We start from the raw sequence: 17,462 nt of genomic DNA, 5'->3' as shown, positions 1-17,462 counted from the left end.
GATACAAATTCACGGAGAAAACACAAATAATAAATTAATTAACATAAATAATTAAGAGATTAGATTTTGTAATATGCCAGATTGCACATCAGATTAGTCATCTATCTCCCAATGGTTTATAAAGCCCTAACTATTAAAACATGGATATTTTAACCCTTTGAGTGCTAAGCACTTTCCCACCTGGGTGCTAAGCTTTATTAAGTTTATTTTTAATTTTTAAATTTTTTGGAAAAAAAAATTAACTTTTTTTTTTTTAGATCCCCAAGACTTACACTGTTAGGCGATTACCTTTCCAAAGGTGGGTCTTGGAGGTCTGTAGCTGCTTAGATGCCCGAGATACAGACTTCTAAGCAGCATGCCCCCTGCTCCTATACTTAACATTGTTAATTATAATAAAGTTTAAATGGGAAAGCTTGCCGGGCGGGGGGGATTGGCCTTTCACTAGCGTGCCCCGAATCCCTGGGGGTCGGAGCGGGTGGAAGCCCCAGATCTCCTCAAGGTGGGAAGAGTGCTAGAAAACGACGGGCTCTGAGCATCGTTCGCACCAGAGTGGGAAACTCTGCGACGACTCAGAGACGGGGTTAATGGTCAAACACTTTATTTATTTATTTTTTTAAAAGGTTCATATGGAGCAATTCAAAAAAAATAGAATTAAAAATGCACTTTCCAAATTACTTCCATTTTCTTTTCTTTCCTTGGTATTCTTAGTTGTACCACGTGCCCTTGCCCATGGGAGCATACAGAAGTAGCTCAGGAGCATGCAAGTAAGGAGCATTGTATGTATAACATTGTTACACACAATACCACAAACACTGCTGGCATGTAGTGCTCAAGACACACGCACGGTTCTGAGTCTACTTCAGTAACCTCTCAACAAAGGATAAAATAAGAAACTGTTATATATGATTGCAGAAGAATACTAGAACTATGGTATTAATTACATGCTTTGTTTGAATCATGATTTTTTCACTGCTCCTCAGAAAAGTGCATTTACTCAGTTTCCTCTTCTACTGTAGATAAATGAAAAACTGCAAGTAAATTAACAATCACTTTATTACACACGCAACAAAGATGCAAAGGCTTTGTCATTTTTAAAGAATTTGTTCTATACACATAAATGGAGAGGGAATCACAAAACGCAGATCTATTTGCCTCTAATCGTAAACTGGCAATGCTTCCTGCTCTATAGGAGGAAGATCTGCCAGCGAGGATACAGTCCGGAGACCATCTGCAGAAAGGACTTGTTTCAATTTATCTGTCAATATCCTGAGAGTTATTAAAGGTCAGAGTCATCGTTCTAATCAGAGCAGAGCAAGTATGATGCTATTGATTAGGAAAAGCTTGCTCTGGTAGCTTAAAATGTTAGGCTTTGCTTGCACTTCCTATATGACCCTGATGCCAGTGTTTAACTCAATTCTCCTCTGCAGATCTGGGAATGTTTTTTTCGGAGGATAAAATTGTTTGGTTTTTTCTAAGGAACAGTTTAAGACGTGAGAATTGACAACCCACCCTGTAATTATTTATCTCATAAAAAATAGGTAATTAATATCTGCAGAAGTTATCAGCTAAAAGAAACAAATGGGTTAATATTTATGTTGATTATCACTTAAATGAATGAAAGAGTAAATCATCTCATTTTATTGTGATGTTAAATTAAAAAAAAAAATTCACATCTAGTTAATCATTTCTACAGTGACAGATCACAAGATATATGTAGCTGCAGTACAGAAGAGCTGAGACCCACAGTTACCTTTAATTGCTTTAATGCAATAATGAAAAAAAAGAACGTGAGGGCGGTGATATTCCCTCACCTGAGCACTCAAAAATAAAACCACAAATAGCTAGCTCAGGGAATGTATTATAGGACAACACATAAATTAAGAATGTTTGAAAGCTTTATATGTATGCATCGTGTATGTATGTAGTGTATGCTCCCATATGTCCATATGTATGTATTGTGTGTACGTACGTATCGTGTGTGCGTGCATATGTATGTATTGCGTGTACGTACGTATTGTGTGCATGTACGTATAGGTGTGCGTACATATCGTGTGTGTACATATATTGTGTGTGTGTGCGCGCACGTATCTATCAAGTGTGTACGTACAGACCTATCGTGTGTGTATTCTTTCCTACAAACTTGCTCAAAAACCTGACATTTGTGTTGCAAACAAACCAATTCCCTCTCTGCCCCTTAAGGTGTATTTAGTCGAAGCAGAGGAGCAGATCTGCACCCTCAGATATTGACACAGACCTTGGTAATTAGAGGTCTATTTGCCAGTCGCTGTTTTGAAACTGATCTCGCTGTTGAGCATAACCATTAATGAAAACACAATACTTGTTTTGCATGTTTTTAAATGATGCTGCCAGAGACGGGAACTCATTTCAACCTACATCCATGGGGCTGTCTGCAGACGGATAAACAGATTTATCAGCCTAATAAATATTGAAGTGATTAGACCATCTGTGCCAAATACTCTGTTAAAATATTTGCCAAGGCATGCCCATTTCTTCTACCAAAACTGTAATAGTTTGAAATGATGATTGCTCGTTAAAACCTATGAGATAAGAGATATTTACTGTACAATGATATAATATCAAGCCTACATTTTATTTTTTAAGCCACAGAAAAAAGTAAATGTAGAAATTAAACAGACCATTAAATACACAATTGCATAATAAACACATGCATAATAAATACACAGCAGTTTTCTTTGACAAATTTCAGTTTGCTCTCATTTTCCTGTCCCCTGTATCATGTGACAGCCTGACAGCCAATGACAGGCTTGTATCATGTATATAAGCTGAGAACTACTTGCTTTTTATAAATAATGTTTTGTTTGGACCTTTCCCTTTATAAGGAAGCTAATTTACTTTTGTCAAGGTTTCTTCTACCAGAGCAAATGTACACAGACAAGAAGAAGAAAACCAAAAGCACAATATTGCTCACATACCAACAACCTAATGTTATTAAACATAAGTTATTTTTATATCTTATAACCGTACGGTGGCATATTGCCATGCTTCACAAAACAATTTAGGTAATAAAACTGCAGGCCTCACTAGGATCCTGCGCTCGGCATCTTTTTACATACCAATATTAAAAAAGCATATACTACAAAGTTTTAATTATATTACACAAGTGTAGTAAGACTCAAGTCAGTTAGCTTAGATAACTTTGCTTAACGTTCTTATAAAAGTAAGAAGCACCACAGAGCAGCAGTGGTCATGATTTATTTACAGGGGTCTGTGCAGATTATAGGGGCATGAAAAGTCACAATTTAAATTGCACACTCTCTGAATTTTTAAAGTTTAAACAACTTTCAAATTTTCCTTTTTTTTTTTTTTTTTAAATTATCAACCTTGCTTTGTTGTCTGGGTATCCTTTGTTGAAAAGCATACCTAGGTTAACTCAGGACTATTGGGAGCTGGCTGCTGATTGGTGGTTGCACATATATGCCCCCTTGTCATTGGCTCACTCAATGTGTTCAGCTAGCTCCAGTAATACATTGTCTGATTAACAACAATACCAAAAGAACAAAACAAATTGGATTAAACTGTTAAAAAAAACAAAACTGGTCTACTCAGAATTATGAAATAATAATAAAAAAAAATTGTGTTTCACTGCCCCTTTTAAATCATTGGGGCATGATAAAATCCTACTGCACACTATCAAACAGCAAACCTCTACTCTAGTCCTACTCCTCGGTAACTAAACATACTAAATTTCTGATGTAGCAACACCCACAAGGAATACATCTATAAGAATAGGTGAGATGGGAAATAACTGGATTTATTTAACCCCTTAATGATCCGGACCATTTTTCAATTTTCTACCCTAATGACAATGGCTATTTTTACATTTCTGCAGTGTTTGTGTTTAGCTGTGTAATTTCCCTCTTACTCATTTACTGTACCCCACACCATATTATATACCGTTTTTCTCGCCATTAAATGGACTTTCTCTAGGATACCATTATTTTCATCATATCTTATAATTTCCTATAAAAAAAAATATAAAATATGAGGAAAAAATTGAAAATATTCTCTTCCCCAACAGGAAATGGCAAAGAGCCCAGCAAAGCTGGTCACATGATCCCTCCTAGGCTCCGCCTACCCCAGTCATTCGACCGACGTTAAGGAGGAATATTTGCATAGGAGAAACCATATGGTACCGTGGTGACTGTAGTTAAAGAAAATAAATTATCAGACCTGATTAAAAAAAAAAAACCAGGGGGCCGTGGACCGGACACACCGTTGGAGAAAGTAATTTATCAGGTAAACATAAATTCTGTTTTCTCCAACATAGGTGTGTTCGGTCCACGGCGTCATCCTTACTTGTGGGAACCAATACCAAAGCTTTAGGACACGGATGAAGGGAGGGAGCAAATCAGGTCACCTAAATGGAAGGCACCACGGCTTGCAAAACCTTTCTCCCAAAAATAGCCTCAAGAAGCAAAAGTATCAAACTTGTAAAATTTGGTAAAAGTGTGCAGTGAAGACCAAGTCGCTGCCCTACATATCTGATCAACAGAAGCCTCGTTCTTGAAGGCCCATGTGGAAGCCACAGCCCTAGTGGAATGAGCTGTGATTCTTTCGGGAGGCTGCCGTCCGGCAGTCTCGTAAGCCAATCTGATGATGCTTTTAATCCAAAAAGGAGAGAGGTAGAAGTTGCTTTTTGACCTCTCCTTTTACCGGAATAAACAACAAAAAAGAAGATGTTTGTCTAAAATCCTTTGTAGCATCTAAATAGAATTTTAGAGCGCGAACAACATCCAAATTGTGCAACAAACGTTCCTTCTTTGAAACTGGTTTCGGACACAGAGAAGGTACGATAATCTCCTGGTTAATGTTTTTGTTAGAAACAACTTTTGGAAGAAAACCAGGTTTAGTACGTAAAACCACCTTATCTGCATGGAACACCAGATAAGGAGGAGAACACTGCAGAGCAGATAATTCTGAAACTCTTCTAGCAGAAGAAATTGCAACTAAAAACAAAACTTTCCAAGATAATAACTTAATATCAACGGAATGCAAGGGTTCAAACGGAACCCCCTGAAGAACTGAAAGAACTAAATTGAGACTCCAAGGAGGAGTCAAAGGTTTGTAAACAGGCTTAATTCTAACCAGAGCCTGAACAAAGGCTTGAACATCTGGCACAGCGGCCAGCTTTTTGTGAAGTAACACAGACAAGGCAGAAATCTGTCCCTTCAGGGAACTTGCAGATAATCCTTTTTCCAATCCTTCTTGAAGGAAGGATAGAATCCTAGGAATCTTAACCTTGTCCCAAGGGAATCCTTTAGATTCACACCAACAGATATATTTTTCCAAATTTTGTGGTAAATCTTTCTAGTTACAGGCTTTCTGGCCTGAACAAGAGTATCGATAACAGAATCTGAGAATCCTCGCTTCGATAAGATCAAGCGTTCAATCTCCAAGCTCAATCGATTTAGCCCAAAAAAAGTCTACAGTCTTAATAAGCCCTTTTTGAAGCCCTTATTTACAATCGTAATAAACATGGCTTACCGATCCCAGAGGGAAAATGACAGCTTCCAGCATTACATCGTCTTGTTAGAATGTGTCATACCTCAAGCAGCAAGAGACTGCTCACTGTTCCCCCAACTGAAGTTAATTGCTCTCAACAGTCCTGTGTGGAACAGCCATGGATTTTAGTGACGGTTGCTAAAATCATTTTCCTCATACAAACAGAAATCTTCATCCTTTTCTGTTTCTGAGTAAATAGTACATACCAGCACTATTTCAAAATAACAAACTCTTGATTGAATAATAAAAACTACAGTTAAACACTAAAAAACTCTAAGCCATCTCCGTGGAGATGTTGCCTGTACAACGGCAAAGAGAATGACTGGGGTAGGCGGAGCCTAGGAGGGATCATGTGACCAGCTTTGCTGGGCTCTTTGCCATTTCCTGTTGGGGAAGAGAATATCCCACAAGTAAGGATGACGCCGTGGACCGGACACACCTATGTTGGAGAAACACACTTTTTCTAACTTTGACCCCCCAAAATCTGTTACACATCTACAATCACCAAAAAACACCTATGCTAAAATAGTTTCTAAATTTTGTCCTGAGTTTAGAAATACCCAATGTTTACATGTTCTTTACTTTTTTGCAAGTTATAGGGCCATAAATACAAGTAGCACTTTGCTATTTCCAAACAACTTTTTTTCAAAATTAGCGCTAGTTTACATTGGAACCCTGATATCTGTCAGGAATACCTGAATATCCCTTGACATGTATATATTTTTTTTAGAAGACAACCAAAGTATTGATCTAGGCCCATTTTGGTATATTTCATGCCACCATTTTCACCGCCAAATGTCATCAAATAAAAAAAAAAGTTCACTTTTTCACAAATTTTAGTCACAAACCTTTAGGTTTCCCACTGAAATTATTTACAAACAGCTTCTGCAATTTAAGGCACAAATGGTTGTAAATGCTTCTTTGGGATCCCCCTTTGTTCAGAAATAGCAGACTTATATGGCTTTGGGTTGCTTTTGGTAAGTAGAAGGCCGCTAAATGCTGCTGCGCACCACACGTAAATTATGCCCAGCAGTTAAGGGGTTAAATTAGGTAGCTTGTAGGGAGCTCTGCAGGGTTATTTTTAGCTTTAGGGTAGAGATCAGCCTCCCACCTGACACCTCCCACCCCCTGATCCCTCCCAAACAGTTCTCTTCCTCCCCCACCCCACAATTGTCCCCGCCATCTTAAGTACTGGCAGAAAGTCTGCCAGTACTAAATTAAAAGGAGTTTTTTCTTTTTTTAATAAAAAAAAAACATAATTTATGTAAGACTTACCTGATAAATTCATCTTCTTTCATATTAACAAGAGTCCATGAGCTAGTGACGTATGGGATATACATTCCTACCAGGAGGGGCCAAAGTTTCCCAAACCTTAAAATGCCTATAAATACACCCCTCACCACACCCACAAATCAGTTTAACGAATAGCCAAGAAGTGGGGTGATAATGAAAAAAAAGTGCGAAGCATATAAAATAAGAATTGGAATAACTTGTGCTTTATACAAAAAATTCATAACCACCACAAAAAAGGGTGGGGCCTCATGGACTCTTGTTAATATGAAAGAAATGAAATTTATCAGGTAAGTTCCTTACATAAATTATGTTTTCTTTCATGTAATTAACAAGAGTCCATGAGCTAGTGACGTATGGGATAATGACTACCCAAGATGTGGATCTTTCCACACAAGAGTCACTAGAGAGGGAGGGATAAAATAAAGACAGCCAATTCCTGCTGAAAATAATCCACACCCAAAATAAAGTTTAACGAAACAACATAAGCAGAAGATTCAAACTGAAATCGCTGCCTGAAGAACTTTTCTACCAAAAACTGCTTCAGAAGAAGAAAATACATCAAAATGGTAGAATTTAGTAAAAGTATGCAAAGAGGACCAAGTTGCTGCTTTGCAGATCTGGTCAAACGAAGCTTCATTCCTAAACGCCCAGGAAGTAGATACTGACCTAGTAGAATGAGCTGTAATTCTCTGAGGCGGAATTTTACCCGACTCAACATAGGCAAGATGAATTAAAGATTTCAACCAAGATGCCAAAGAAATGGCAGAAGCTTTCTGGCCTTTCCTAGAACCGGAAAAGATAACAAATAGACTAGAAGACTTACGGAAAGATTTCGTAGCTTCAACATAATATTTCAAAGCTCTAACAACATCCAAAGAATGCAAACGATTTTCTCCTTAGAATTCTTAGGATTAGGACATAATGAAGGAACCACAATTTCTCTACTAATGTTGTTGGAATTCACAACCTTAGGTAAAAATTCAAAGAAGTTCGCAACAACGCCTTATCCTGATGAAAAATCAGAAAGGAGACTCACAAGAAAGAGCAGATAATTCAGAAACTCTTCTAGCAGAAGAGATGGCCAAAAGGAACAAAACTTTCCAAGAAAGTAATTTAATGTCCAATGAATGCATAGGTTCAAACGGAGGAGCTTGAAGAGCTCCCAGAACCAAATTCAAACTCCAAGGAGGAGAATTGACTTAATGACAGGTTTTATACGAACCAAAGCTTGTACAAAACAATGAATATCAGGAAGAATAGCAATCTTTCTGTGAAAAAGAACAGAAAGAGCGGAGATTTGTCCTTTCAAAGAACTTGCGGACAAACCCTTATCTAAACCATCCTGAAGAAACTGTAAAATTCCTCGGTATTCTAAAAGAATGCCAAGAAAAATGATGAGAAAGACACAAGAAATATAAGTCTTCCAGACTCTATAATATATCTCTCGAGATACAGATTTACGAGCCTGTAACATAGTATTAATCACGGAGTCCAGAGAAACCTCTTTGACCAAGAATCAAGAGTTCAATCTCCATACCTTTAAATTTAAGGATTTCTGATCCGGATGGAAAAAAGGACCTTGCGATCAGAAGGTCTGGTCTTAACGGAAGAGTCCATGGTTGGCAAGATGCCATCCGGACAAGATCCGCATACCAAAACCTGTGAGGCCATGCCGGAGCTATTAGCAGAACAAACGAGCATTTCCCTCAGAATCTTGGAGATTACTCTTGGAAGAAGAACTAGAGGCGGAAAGATATAGGCAGATGATACTTCCAAGGAAGTGATAATGCATCCACTGCCTCCGCCTGAGGATCCCGGGATCTGGACAGATACCTGGGAAGTTTCTTGTTTAGATGAGAGGCCATCAGATCTATCTCTGGGAGCCCCACATTTGAACAATCTGAAGAAATACCTCTGGGTGAAGAGACCATTCGCCCGGATGCAACGTTTGGCGACTGAGATAATCCGCTTCCCAATTGTCTACACCTGGGATATGAACCGCAGAGATTAGACAGGAGCTGGATTCCGCCCAAACCAAAATTCGAGATACTTCTTTCATAGCCAGAGGACTGTGAGTCCCTCCTTGATGATTGATGTATGCCACAGTTGTGACATTGTCTGTCGGAAAACAAATGAACGATTCTCTCTTCAGAAGAGGCCAAAACTGAAGAGCTCTGAAAATTGCACGGAGTTCCAAAATATTGATCGGTAATCTCACCTCCTGAGATTCCCAAACTCCTTGTGCCGTCAGAGATCCCCACACAGCTCCCCAACCTGTGAGACTTGCATCTGTTGAAATTACAGTCCAGGTCGGAAGAACAAAAGAAGCCCCCTGAATTAAACGATGGTGATCTGTCCACCACGTTAGAGAGTGTCGAACAATCGGTTTTAAAGATATTAATTGATATATCTTCGTGTAATCCCTGCACCATTGGTTCAGCATACAGAGCTGAAGAGGTCGCATGTGAAAACGAGCAAAGGGGATCGCGTCCGATGCAGCAGTCATAAGACCTAGAATTTCCATGCATAAGGCTACCGAAGGGAATGATTGAGACTGAAGGTTTCGACAAGCTGTAATCAATTTTAGACGTCTCTTGTCTGTTAAAGACAGAGTCATGGACACTGAATCTATCTGGAAACCCAGAAAGGTTACCCTTGTTTGAGGAATCAAAGAACTTTTTGGTAAATTGATCCTCCAACCATGATCTTGAAGAAACAACACAAGTCGATTCGTATGAGACTCTGCTAAATGTAAAGACTGAGCAAGTACCAAGATATCGTCCAAATAAGGAAATACCACAATACCCTGTTCTCTGATTACAGACAGAAGGGCACCGAGAATCTTTGTGAAAATTCTTGGAGCTGTAGCAAGGCCAAAACGGTAGAGCCACAAATTGGTAATGCTTGTCTAGAAAAGAGAATCTCAGGAACTGATAATGATCTGGATGAATCGGAATATGCAGATATGCATCCTGTAAATCTATTGTGGACATATAATTCCCTTGCTGAACAAAAGGCAATATAGTCCTTACAGTTACCATCTTGAACGTTGGTATCCTTACATAACGATTCAATAATTTTAGATCCAGAACTGGTCTGAAGGAATTCTCCTTCTTTGGTACAATGAAGAGATTTGAATAAAACCCCATCCCCTGTTCCGAAACTGGAACTGGCATAATTACTCCAGCCAACTCTAGATCTGAAACACAATTCAGAAATGCTTGAGCTTTCACTGGATTTACTGGGACACGGGAAAGAAAAAATCTCTTTGCAGGAGGTCTCATCTTGAAACCAATTCTGTACCCTTCTGAAACAATGTTCTGAATCCAAAGATTGTGAACAGAATTGATCCAAATTTCTTTGAAAAAACGTAACCTGCCCCCTACCAGCTGAACTGGAATGAGGGCCGTACCTTCATGTGAACTTAGAAGCAGGCTTTGCCTTTCTAGCAGGCTTGGATTTATTCCAGACTGGAGATGGTTTCCAAACTGAAACTGCTCCTGAGGACGAAGGATCAGGCTTTTGTTCTTTGTTGAAACGAAAGGAACGAAAACGATTGTTAGCCCTGTTTTTACCTTTGGATTTTTTATCCTGTGGTAAAAAAGTTCCTTTCCCACCAGTAACAGTTGAAATAATAGAATCCAACTGAGAACCAAATAATTTGTTTCCCTGGAAAGAAATGGAAAGTAGAGTTGATTTAGAAGCCATATCAGCATTCCAAGTCTTAAGCCATAAAGCTCTTCTGGCTAAGATAGCCAGAGACATAAACCTAACATCAACTCTAATAATATCAAAAATGGCATCACAGATAAAATTATTAGCATGCTGGAGAAGAATAAAAATATCATGAGAATCACGATTTGTTACTTGTTGCGCTAGAGTTTCCAACCAAAAAGTTGAAGCTGCAGCAACATCAGCCAATGATATAGCAGGTCTAAGAAGATTACCTGAACACAGATAAGCTTTTCTTAGAAAAGATTCAATTTTTCTATCTAAAGGATCCTTAAACGAGGTACCATCTGACGTAGGAATGGTAGTACGTTTAGCAAGGGTAGAAATAGCCCCATCAACTTTAGGGATTTTGTCCCAAAATTCTAACCTGTCAGGCGGAACAGGATATAATTGCTTAAAACGTTTAGAAGGAGTAAATGAATTACCCAATTTATCCCATTCTTTGGAAATTACTGCAGAAATAGCATTAGGAACAGGAAAAACTTCTGGAATAACCGCAGGAGCTTTAAAAACCTTATCCAAACGAATAGAATTAGTATCAAGAGGACTAGAATCCTCTATTTCTAAAGCAATTAGTACTTCTTTAAGTAAAGAGCGAATAAATTCCATCTTAAATAAATATGAAGATTTATCAGCATCAATCTCTGAGATAGAATCCTCTGAACCAGAAGAGTCCAAAGAATCAGAATGATGGTGTTCATTTAAAAATTCATCTGTAGAGAGAGAAGATTTAAAAGACTTTTTACGTTTACTAGAAGGAGAAATAACAGACAAAGCCTTCTTTATGGATTCAGAAACAAAATCTCTTATGTTATCAGGAACATTCTGCACCTTAGATGTTGAGGGAACTGCAACAGGCAATGGTACATTACTAAAGGAAATATTATCTGCTTTAACAAGTTTGTCATGACAATTATTACAAACAACAGCTGGAGGAATAGCTACCAAAAGTTTACAGCAGATACACTTAGCTTTGGTAGATCCAGCAGGCAGTGATTTTCCTGTAGTATCTTCTGGCTCAGATGCAACGTGAGACATCTTGCAATATGTAAGAGAAAAAACAACATATAAAGCAAAATAGATCAAATTCTTATAAGACAGTTTCAGGAATGGGAAAGAATGCCAAACATCAAGCTTCTAGCAACCAGAAGCAAATGAAAAATGAGACTGAAATAATGTGGAGACAAAAGCGACGCCCATATTTTTTAGCGCCAAATAAGACGCCCACATTATTTGGCGCCTAAATGCTTTTGGCGCCAAAAATGACGCCACATCCAGAACGCCGACATTTTTGGCGCAAAATAACGTCAAAAAATGACGCAACTTCCGGCGACACGTATGACACCGGAAACGGAAAAGAATTTTTGCGCCAAAAAAGTCCGCGCCAAGAATGACGCAATAAAATGAAGCATTTTCAGCCCCCGCGAGCCTAACAGCCCACAGGGAAAAAAGTCAAATTGAGGTAAGAAAAATATGATAATTCAATGCATAATCCCAAATATGAAACTGACTGTCTGAAAATAAGGAAAGTTGAACATTCTGAGTCAAGGCAAATAAATGTTTGAATACATATATTTAGAACTTTATAAATAAAGTGCCCAACCATAGCTTAGAGTGTCACAGAAAATAAGACTTACTTACCCCAGGACACTCATCTACATGTTTGTAGAAAGCCAAACCAGTACTGAAACGAGAATCAGTAGAGGTAATGGTAAATATAAGAGTATATCGTCGATCTGAAAAGGGAGGTAAGAGATGAATCTCTACGACCGATAACAGAGAACCTTATGAAATAGACCCCGTAGAAGGAGATCACTGCATTCAATAGGCAATACTCTCTTCACATCCCTCTGACATTCACTGCACGCTGAGAGGAAAACCGGGCCCCAACTTGCTGCGGAGCGCATATCAACGTAGAATCTAGCACAAACTTACTTCACCACCTCCTTGGAGGCAAAGTTTGTAAAACTGATTTGTGGGTGTGGTGAGGGGTGTATTTATAGGCATTTTAAGGTTTGGGAAACTTTGCCCCTCCTGGTAGGAATGTATATCCCATACGTCACTAGCTCATGGACTCTTGTTAATTACATGAAAGAAATAAAATGTTTTAGCTGTGATGGACTCCTGCCTTAGCCCCAACCTCCATGATCCCCCCCCCCCCCAGCTCTCTAACCCTCTCCCCTACCTAATTGCCGCCATCTTGGGTACTGGCAGCTGTCTGCCAGTACCCAATTTGCCCCCCAAAAAAGTGTTTTTTTTTATCTTTTATTGCCAGTTTAAATTTTTCTGTAGTGTAGCAGCCCCCCACAATACCCCAACCCCCTCCCCCTCCCAGATCCTCATATATTTATTTTTTCCCCCCTCTTCCCTCCTCATTGGTGTCAGTGTGGGTAGCTAATCGCGCACGCGCATGCGCGCCCCCGCACGCTCCCGGCACCCGGCGTGCACATTGCACTTACAGGAGCCGGATGCCGGGTAGCGATGGGCCGCCCACCCGCCTCCCTGTTGCGCTCCCACCCCACCAACGAACCGGCACCATCGCTACCGGTGCAGAGAGGGCCACAGAGTGGCTCTCTCTGCATCGGAGTCTTCTGAAAGGGTATTGCAGGATGCCTCCATATGGAGGCATCACTGCAATACCCTGAGAGCTGCTGGAAGCGATTGCGATCGCTTCCAGCACTCTCTTAGACAACTGACGTACCAGGTACGTCTATTGTCATTAACTGTAAGTTAATGCATGACGTACCTGGTACGTCAGTTGTCATTAAGGGGTTAAAAGACTTTTGGTGTCTGTCCTTATTCAGTCGGCCTGGTATAAGCACCTGCAGGCTGCGGTGCAAATCTGGCCCACAAGATATCTAGTCTATGCAAAGTGTAAAAATAATATAAGCTAGGTGCCAAAATTAGCATAATGTCCTAGCCAGCATTTTATGTTGCTCTGCAGATCTGAAAGGGAAAGTCTGATTGCAATGCATACATAAACAACACCCACTAGAACATAACAGCAACCAGCAGGGCAATTCTAGATATGCTTATATGTGTGGGTCTATAAACGTTTACTCAAACTCTGCCGAAGACGCAGCCACAACAGGGCTCAGTGTAGTTATATATTCTCAGAAAAACAAACAAAAAACGGACAAATGACAGCTGGTTGAAAACACTAATCCAGGTACAAATCCACAAAAACGGAATTCCAAAATCCAAACATTTTAAATTAATATTTTTTAAAGAAAATTATCAAAAAAATCTAATAAACGTAGAAAACCCTTTTGTCTATAAACTGCTTGGGAACAGAAAAGTTTGGGATTTTAAAATATTTGCATCTGTAAAATGGAACAGTTTGGAGAGGGGATAAAACCAACAGCAATATCTTATATTTACATATCATAATACAGTTGATACATTCAGCCTAATGGTAGTTTTATATTATTTGTAATACTTTTAGATACACAGTACTGCAAACAAAAAGGTAATATTTGTTGTTTTAAATACATATAGACTAATATTTGCATTTTAGAGCACAAAACTCAAACCAAAGACACAAGGCAGAGTAATTTCCTCTCATTTTATTTAAAAAGGAAAATCCTATGAAAAAAGGAACACATTGTCAGGATGAAATGCTTCACCGGTGCTTTAGTGTAGACAACACCAAGACCCACTCCTCTGCCAGGACCACTAATGAAATCTGGGCACTGACAGGATATTAGCCAGAGGGGCTGGGACTCCACAAAACATGTACAAGTCAAGATCATTTCCTTTTTTCACTTCTTGTGTAAATTAAGCACGATTTAAAAGGGACATTCTAGATTACAAAATAAAAAGCTTATTTCATTAGAGCTGTTTAAGTTTAAACAATTGGCTTTTTTTACTATATGTTTAACCCTTGCAAGTAGTGGTCCTGTGTTATTCTTCATGAGGAATCAGCTGCTGAGCAGAGGAGTACTTGGCATACAGGCACATGTTCCAATCATTGGTTGTATCCTCATCTGGAGCAGAAGGGTGTTCCAGCAGTGCAACTTTGGCAATGTGTTTAACTCCTTTAAAGGAGCTATGCACTTTAATATCACAATACTTTTAAAAAGTCTAATTCCTTGTCTGGGACATGTATGTATATATACACTCTAACATACATACATACTCACCTCAAAGAATTGCTGCCAGGAACATCAATATCCACACCAAAGTTAAAGATCCGCACTCTCTGGACTTTCAAAATAGATAATTTATTGTGTAAAGTGACGTTTCAGGGATCAAACTGGTCTGATGAAGGGGACAGTTTTATCCCCGAAACATCAATGTACACAATTAATTATCTATTTTGAAAGTCCAGAGAGTGCGGATTATATATATATATATATATATATATATATATATATATATATATATATAAAAACTTCACACAGCAGGAATATATAATCCGTTTAATGTGTAAATAACCAAATGTTTCAGCCCTCACATGGGCTTTTGTCAATGGTAAACATAAGCCAGGATAGTCATGTCTGTCCTGGCTTATGTTTACCATTGACAAAAGCCCATGTGAGGGCTGAAACGTTTGGTTATTTACACATTAAACCGATTATATATTCCTGCTGTGTGAAGTTTTTGCTGGATAGGGAACCCATCCATTTGGATCCTTCACCACTTGCTATTGTTTGTTTATTTAGCAGTGCACCAGGTTGTTGCTGTTCTGAGGAGTGCTGTTTCCACTACGATCTATATATATCTATATCTATCTATCCATCCATATATACACACACACATTATATATATATATATATATATATATATATATATATTACATACATATACATATATACACACACATATATATATATATATATATATATATATATATATATTACATACATATACACACACACATATATATATATACACATTTATATATACACACACACACACACACACATATATATATATATATACACGCACACACGCATACATACACATACATATATACACACACATGCATACACACACAAACACATACATACAACACAAACACATACATACACACATATACACACACACACATACATACACACACAAACACACACATATATATACACACACATATAAGAAGTTTGACTGATAGTATTAGGATATTTATACAACAACCCAACCATAGTAAACAAAAAGAGAAGCTAAGGTGGAAAATTCCACTAATGATTTTGCAATGTGCAACATATCGAGCCACTGATGCCTGCATGATGTGGAACCATGACTCATTGCTTCTGGATTAGAAGATTGTGGCCAGCGCTGCTCTGAACGTGCCAGGTTATAACAGGTGTTTAAACTACAGACTTCCCACTCGTTCAGGTGTTGTAAAGCAATTTATTTGTGCAGCTCTTTTTTTTGTATAAGAACACCTGTAGGTTTGAATCAAACATTAAAAACACAGGGCCGATTATTTAATTAATACAACAATTTAATTCACTAATACAACTCATGTAATAGGCTTTTTTTTAAACAAATACATCTCAGTGTAATTCATCAAAATCCAATATCCCCTTAACATTAGATTTGTATCTTATATGTAATATAAACTAAAATGTCCTCATTACCATATGTGCATGGGGGTGTGGCCTGCATTGCAAGTATAAGATACAGGGGCGAGTCTGAGCGAGATACAATTTGACAGACAACCTCTATAACTATTACATTGAATCAGCTAATAAGAGTATTTAAGCTAACCCTGGTATATAGATTACGAGTCATATTGTACAATCTACAGTATTTCACATAACACCATGTTTTTGCACTGATTGTTTGCAAATGTGCTGCTAGGCACCTGAGTTGTGCTTGCTGATTGGTGGCTAAAATGTAATGATACAGGGTGAAGGATCTCACCTATGCAGGAAAAATTACAGGAAGAGGAGGAGGAGAGTTAAATTACAGGAAACAAAGGCAAAGTAATGAAAGTGTGTTGTGTTTAGTTTTGTATGTTTTTTTTTTATTTTACTATGCAAAACTAAACATTTTCTGAGGTATTTTCTGTTGTATTCAAACATATTACAGCTCATAAACAGATTACAAAAACTTACAGGGCTCATTGCTTATATACAAAATGATTTTGGTCCAGTAACTTTAGCTGCGTAAACCACCAAACAGTTAAGGACATTTATATTAGGTCTTTAAAAAATAAAAAGGCAAAAGAAGAAATATAAATAGAACATATTAACCTTTCCCCGATGTTAGGACATTCCTTGCCATCTGGCTGTACTGAAGCCAACGGCGCTAACTGAATGGGATCGGGTCATGGTGGGCGCGCCTAGCGTTGTAGGCTTGTCCCCATGATTTAAAATTTGTTTACATCGGAACGTTGTTCCGATGTAGACTAATTAAAGCCGGCATAAAAATGTTAATCGCTTTACTACTATGCAGTGCTAAGAATGTGTTGATAGTTATTTGAGCTAAGAATAGTCTATCAGGGATGTGTAATTTACATAGCTGGACACACAGTAAATTGAGTTTTGTGGGAAGATGTATGAGATTTTCAGGTCCCAATAAGTCACATATTATTGACCGCTGTAAATGAAACCATCCTTAAACCACACTAAAAAGGTCTTGTATTTATTTAAATGGTGAGTGCCAATGTTTACATATTTTATATCCAATATAATTATTGAATGGTTTGGATAGAACATACAATTTTAAACAACTTTTCAATTTACTTTTATTACCACACTTGCTTCATTCTCTTGTTATCCTTTGCAGAAGGAACAGTGTTGCACTACTGGCAGCTAGCTGAACACATCTAGTTGGCCAATCACAAGAGACAAATGTGTGCAGTCACCAATCAGCAGCAGCTCCCACTAGTGTAGGATATATGCGTATTATTTTTAAACAAGGGATAATCAAGAGAATAAAGCACA

At 38.2% G+C, this 17,462-nt stretch overlaps 1 protein-coding gene across 1 annotated transcript in view; it reads right to left on the bottom strand.

Moving 5' to 3' along the window:
- SLC45A4 (solute carrier family 45 member 4) overlaps positions 1-17,462 on the bottom strand; it is a 285,788-nt gene that overhangs the window by 128,860 nt on the left and 139,466 nt on the right. The window contains exon 4 of the mRNA XM_053715398.1: positions 16,821-16,828. Within this exon, the coding sequence (XP_053571373.1) occupies positions 16,821-16,828 (8 nt within the window). The remainder of the gene's footprint in view (positions 1-16,820; positions 16,829-17,462) is intronic.

Source organism: Bombina bombina, chromosome 5 (genome assembly GCF_027579735.1).
Source record: "Bombina bombina isolate aBomBom1 chromosome 5, aBomBom1.pri, whole genome shotgun sequence".
Lineage (NCBI taxonomy): Eukaryota > Metazoa > Chordata > Amphibia > Anura > Bombinatoridae > Bombina > Bombina bombina.
This window is presented reverse-complemented; position numbering and strand designations above follow the sequence as displayed.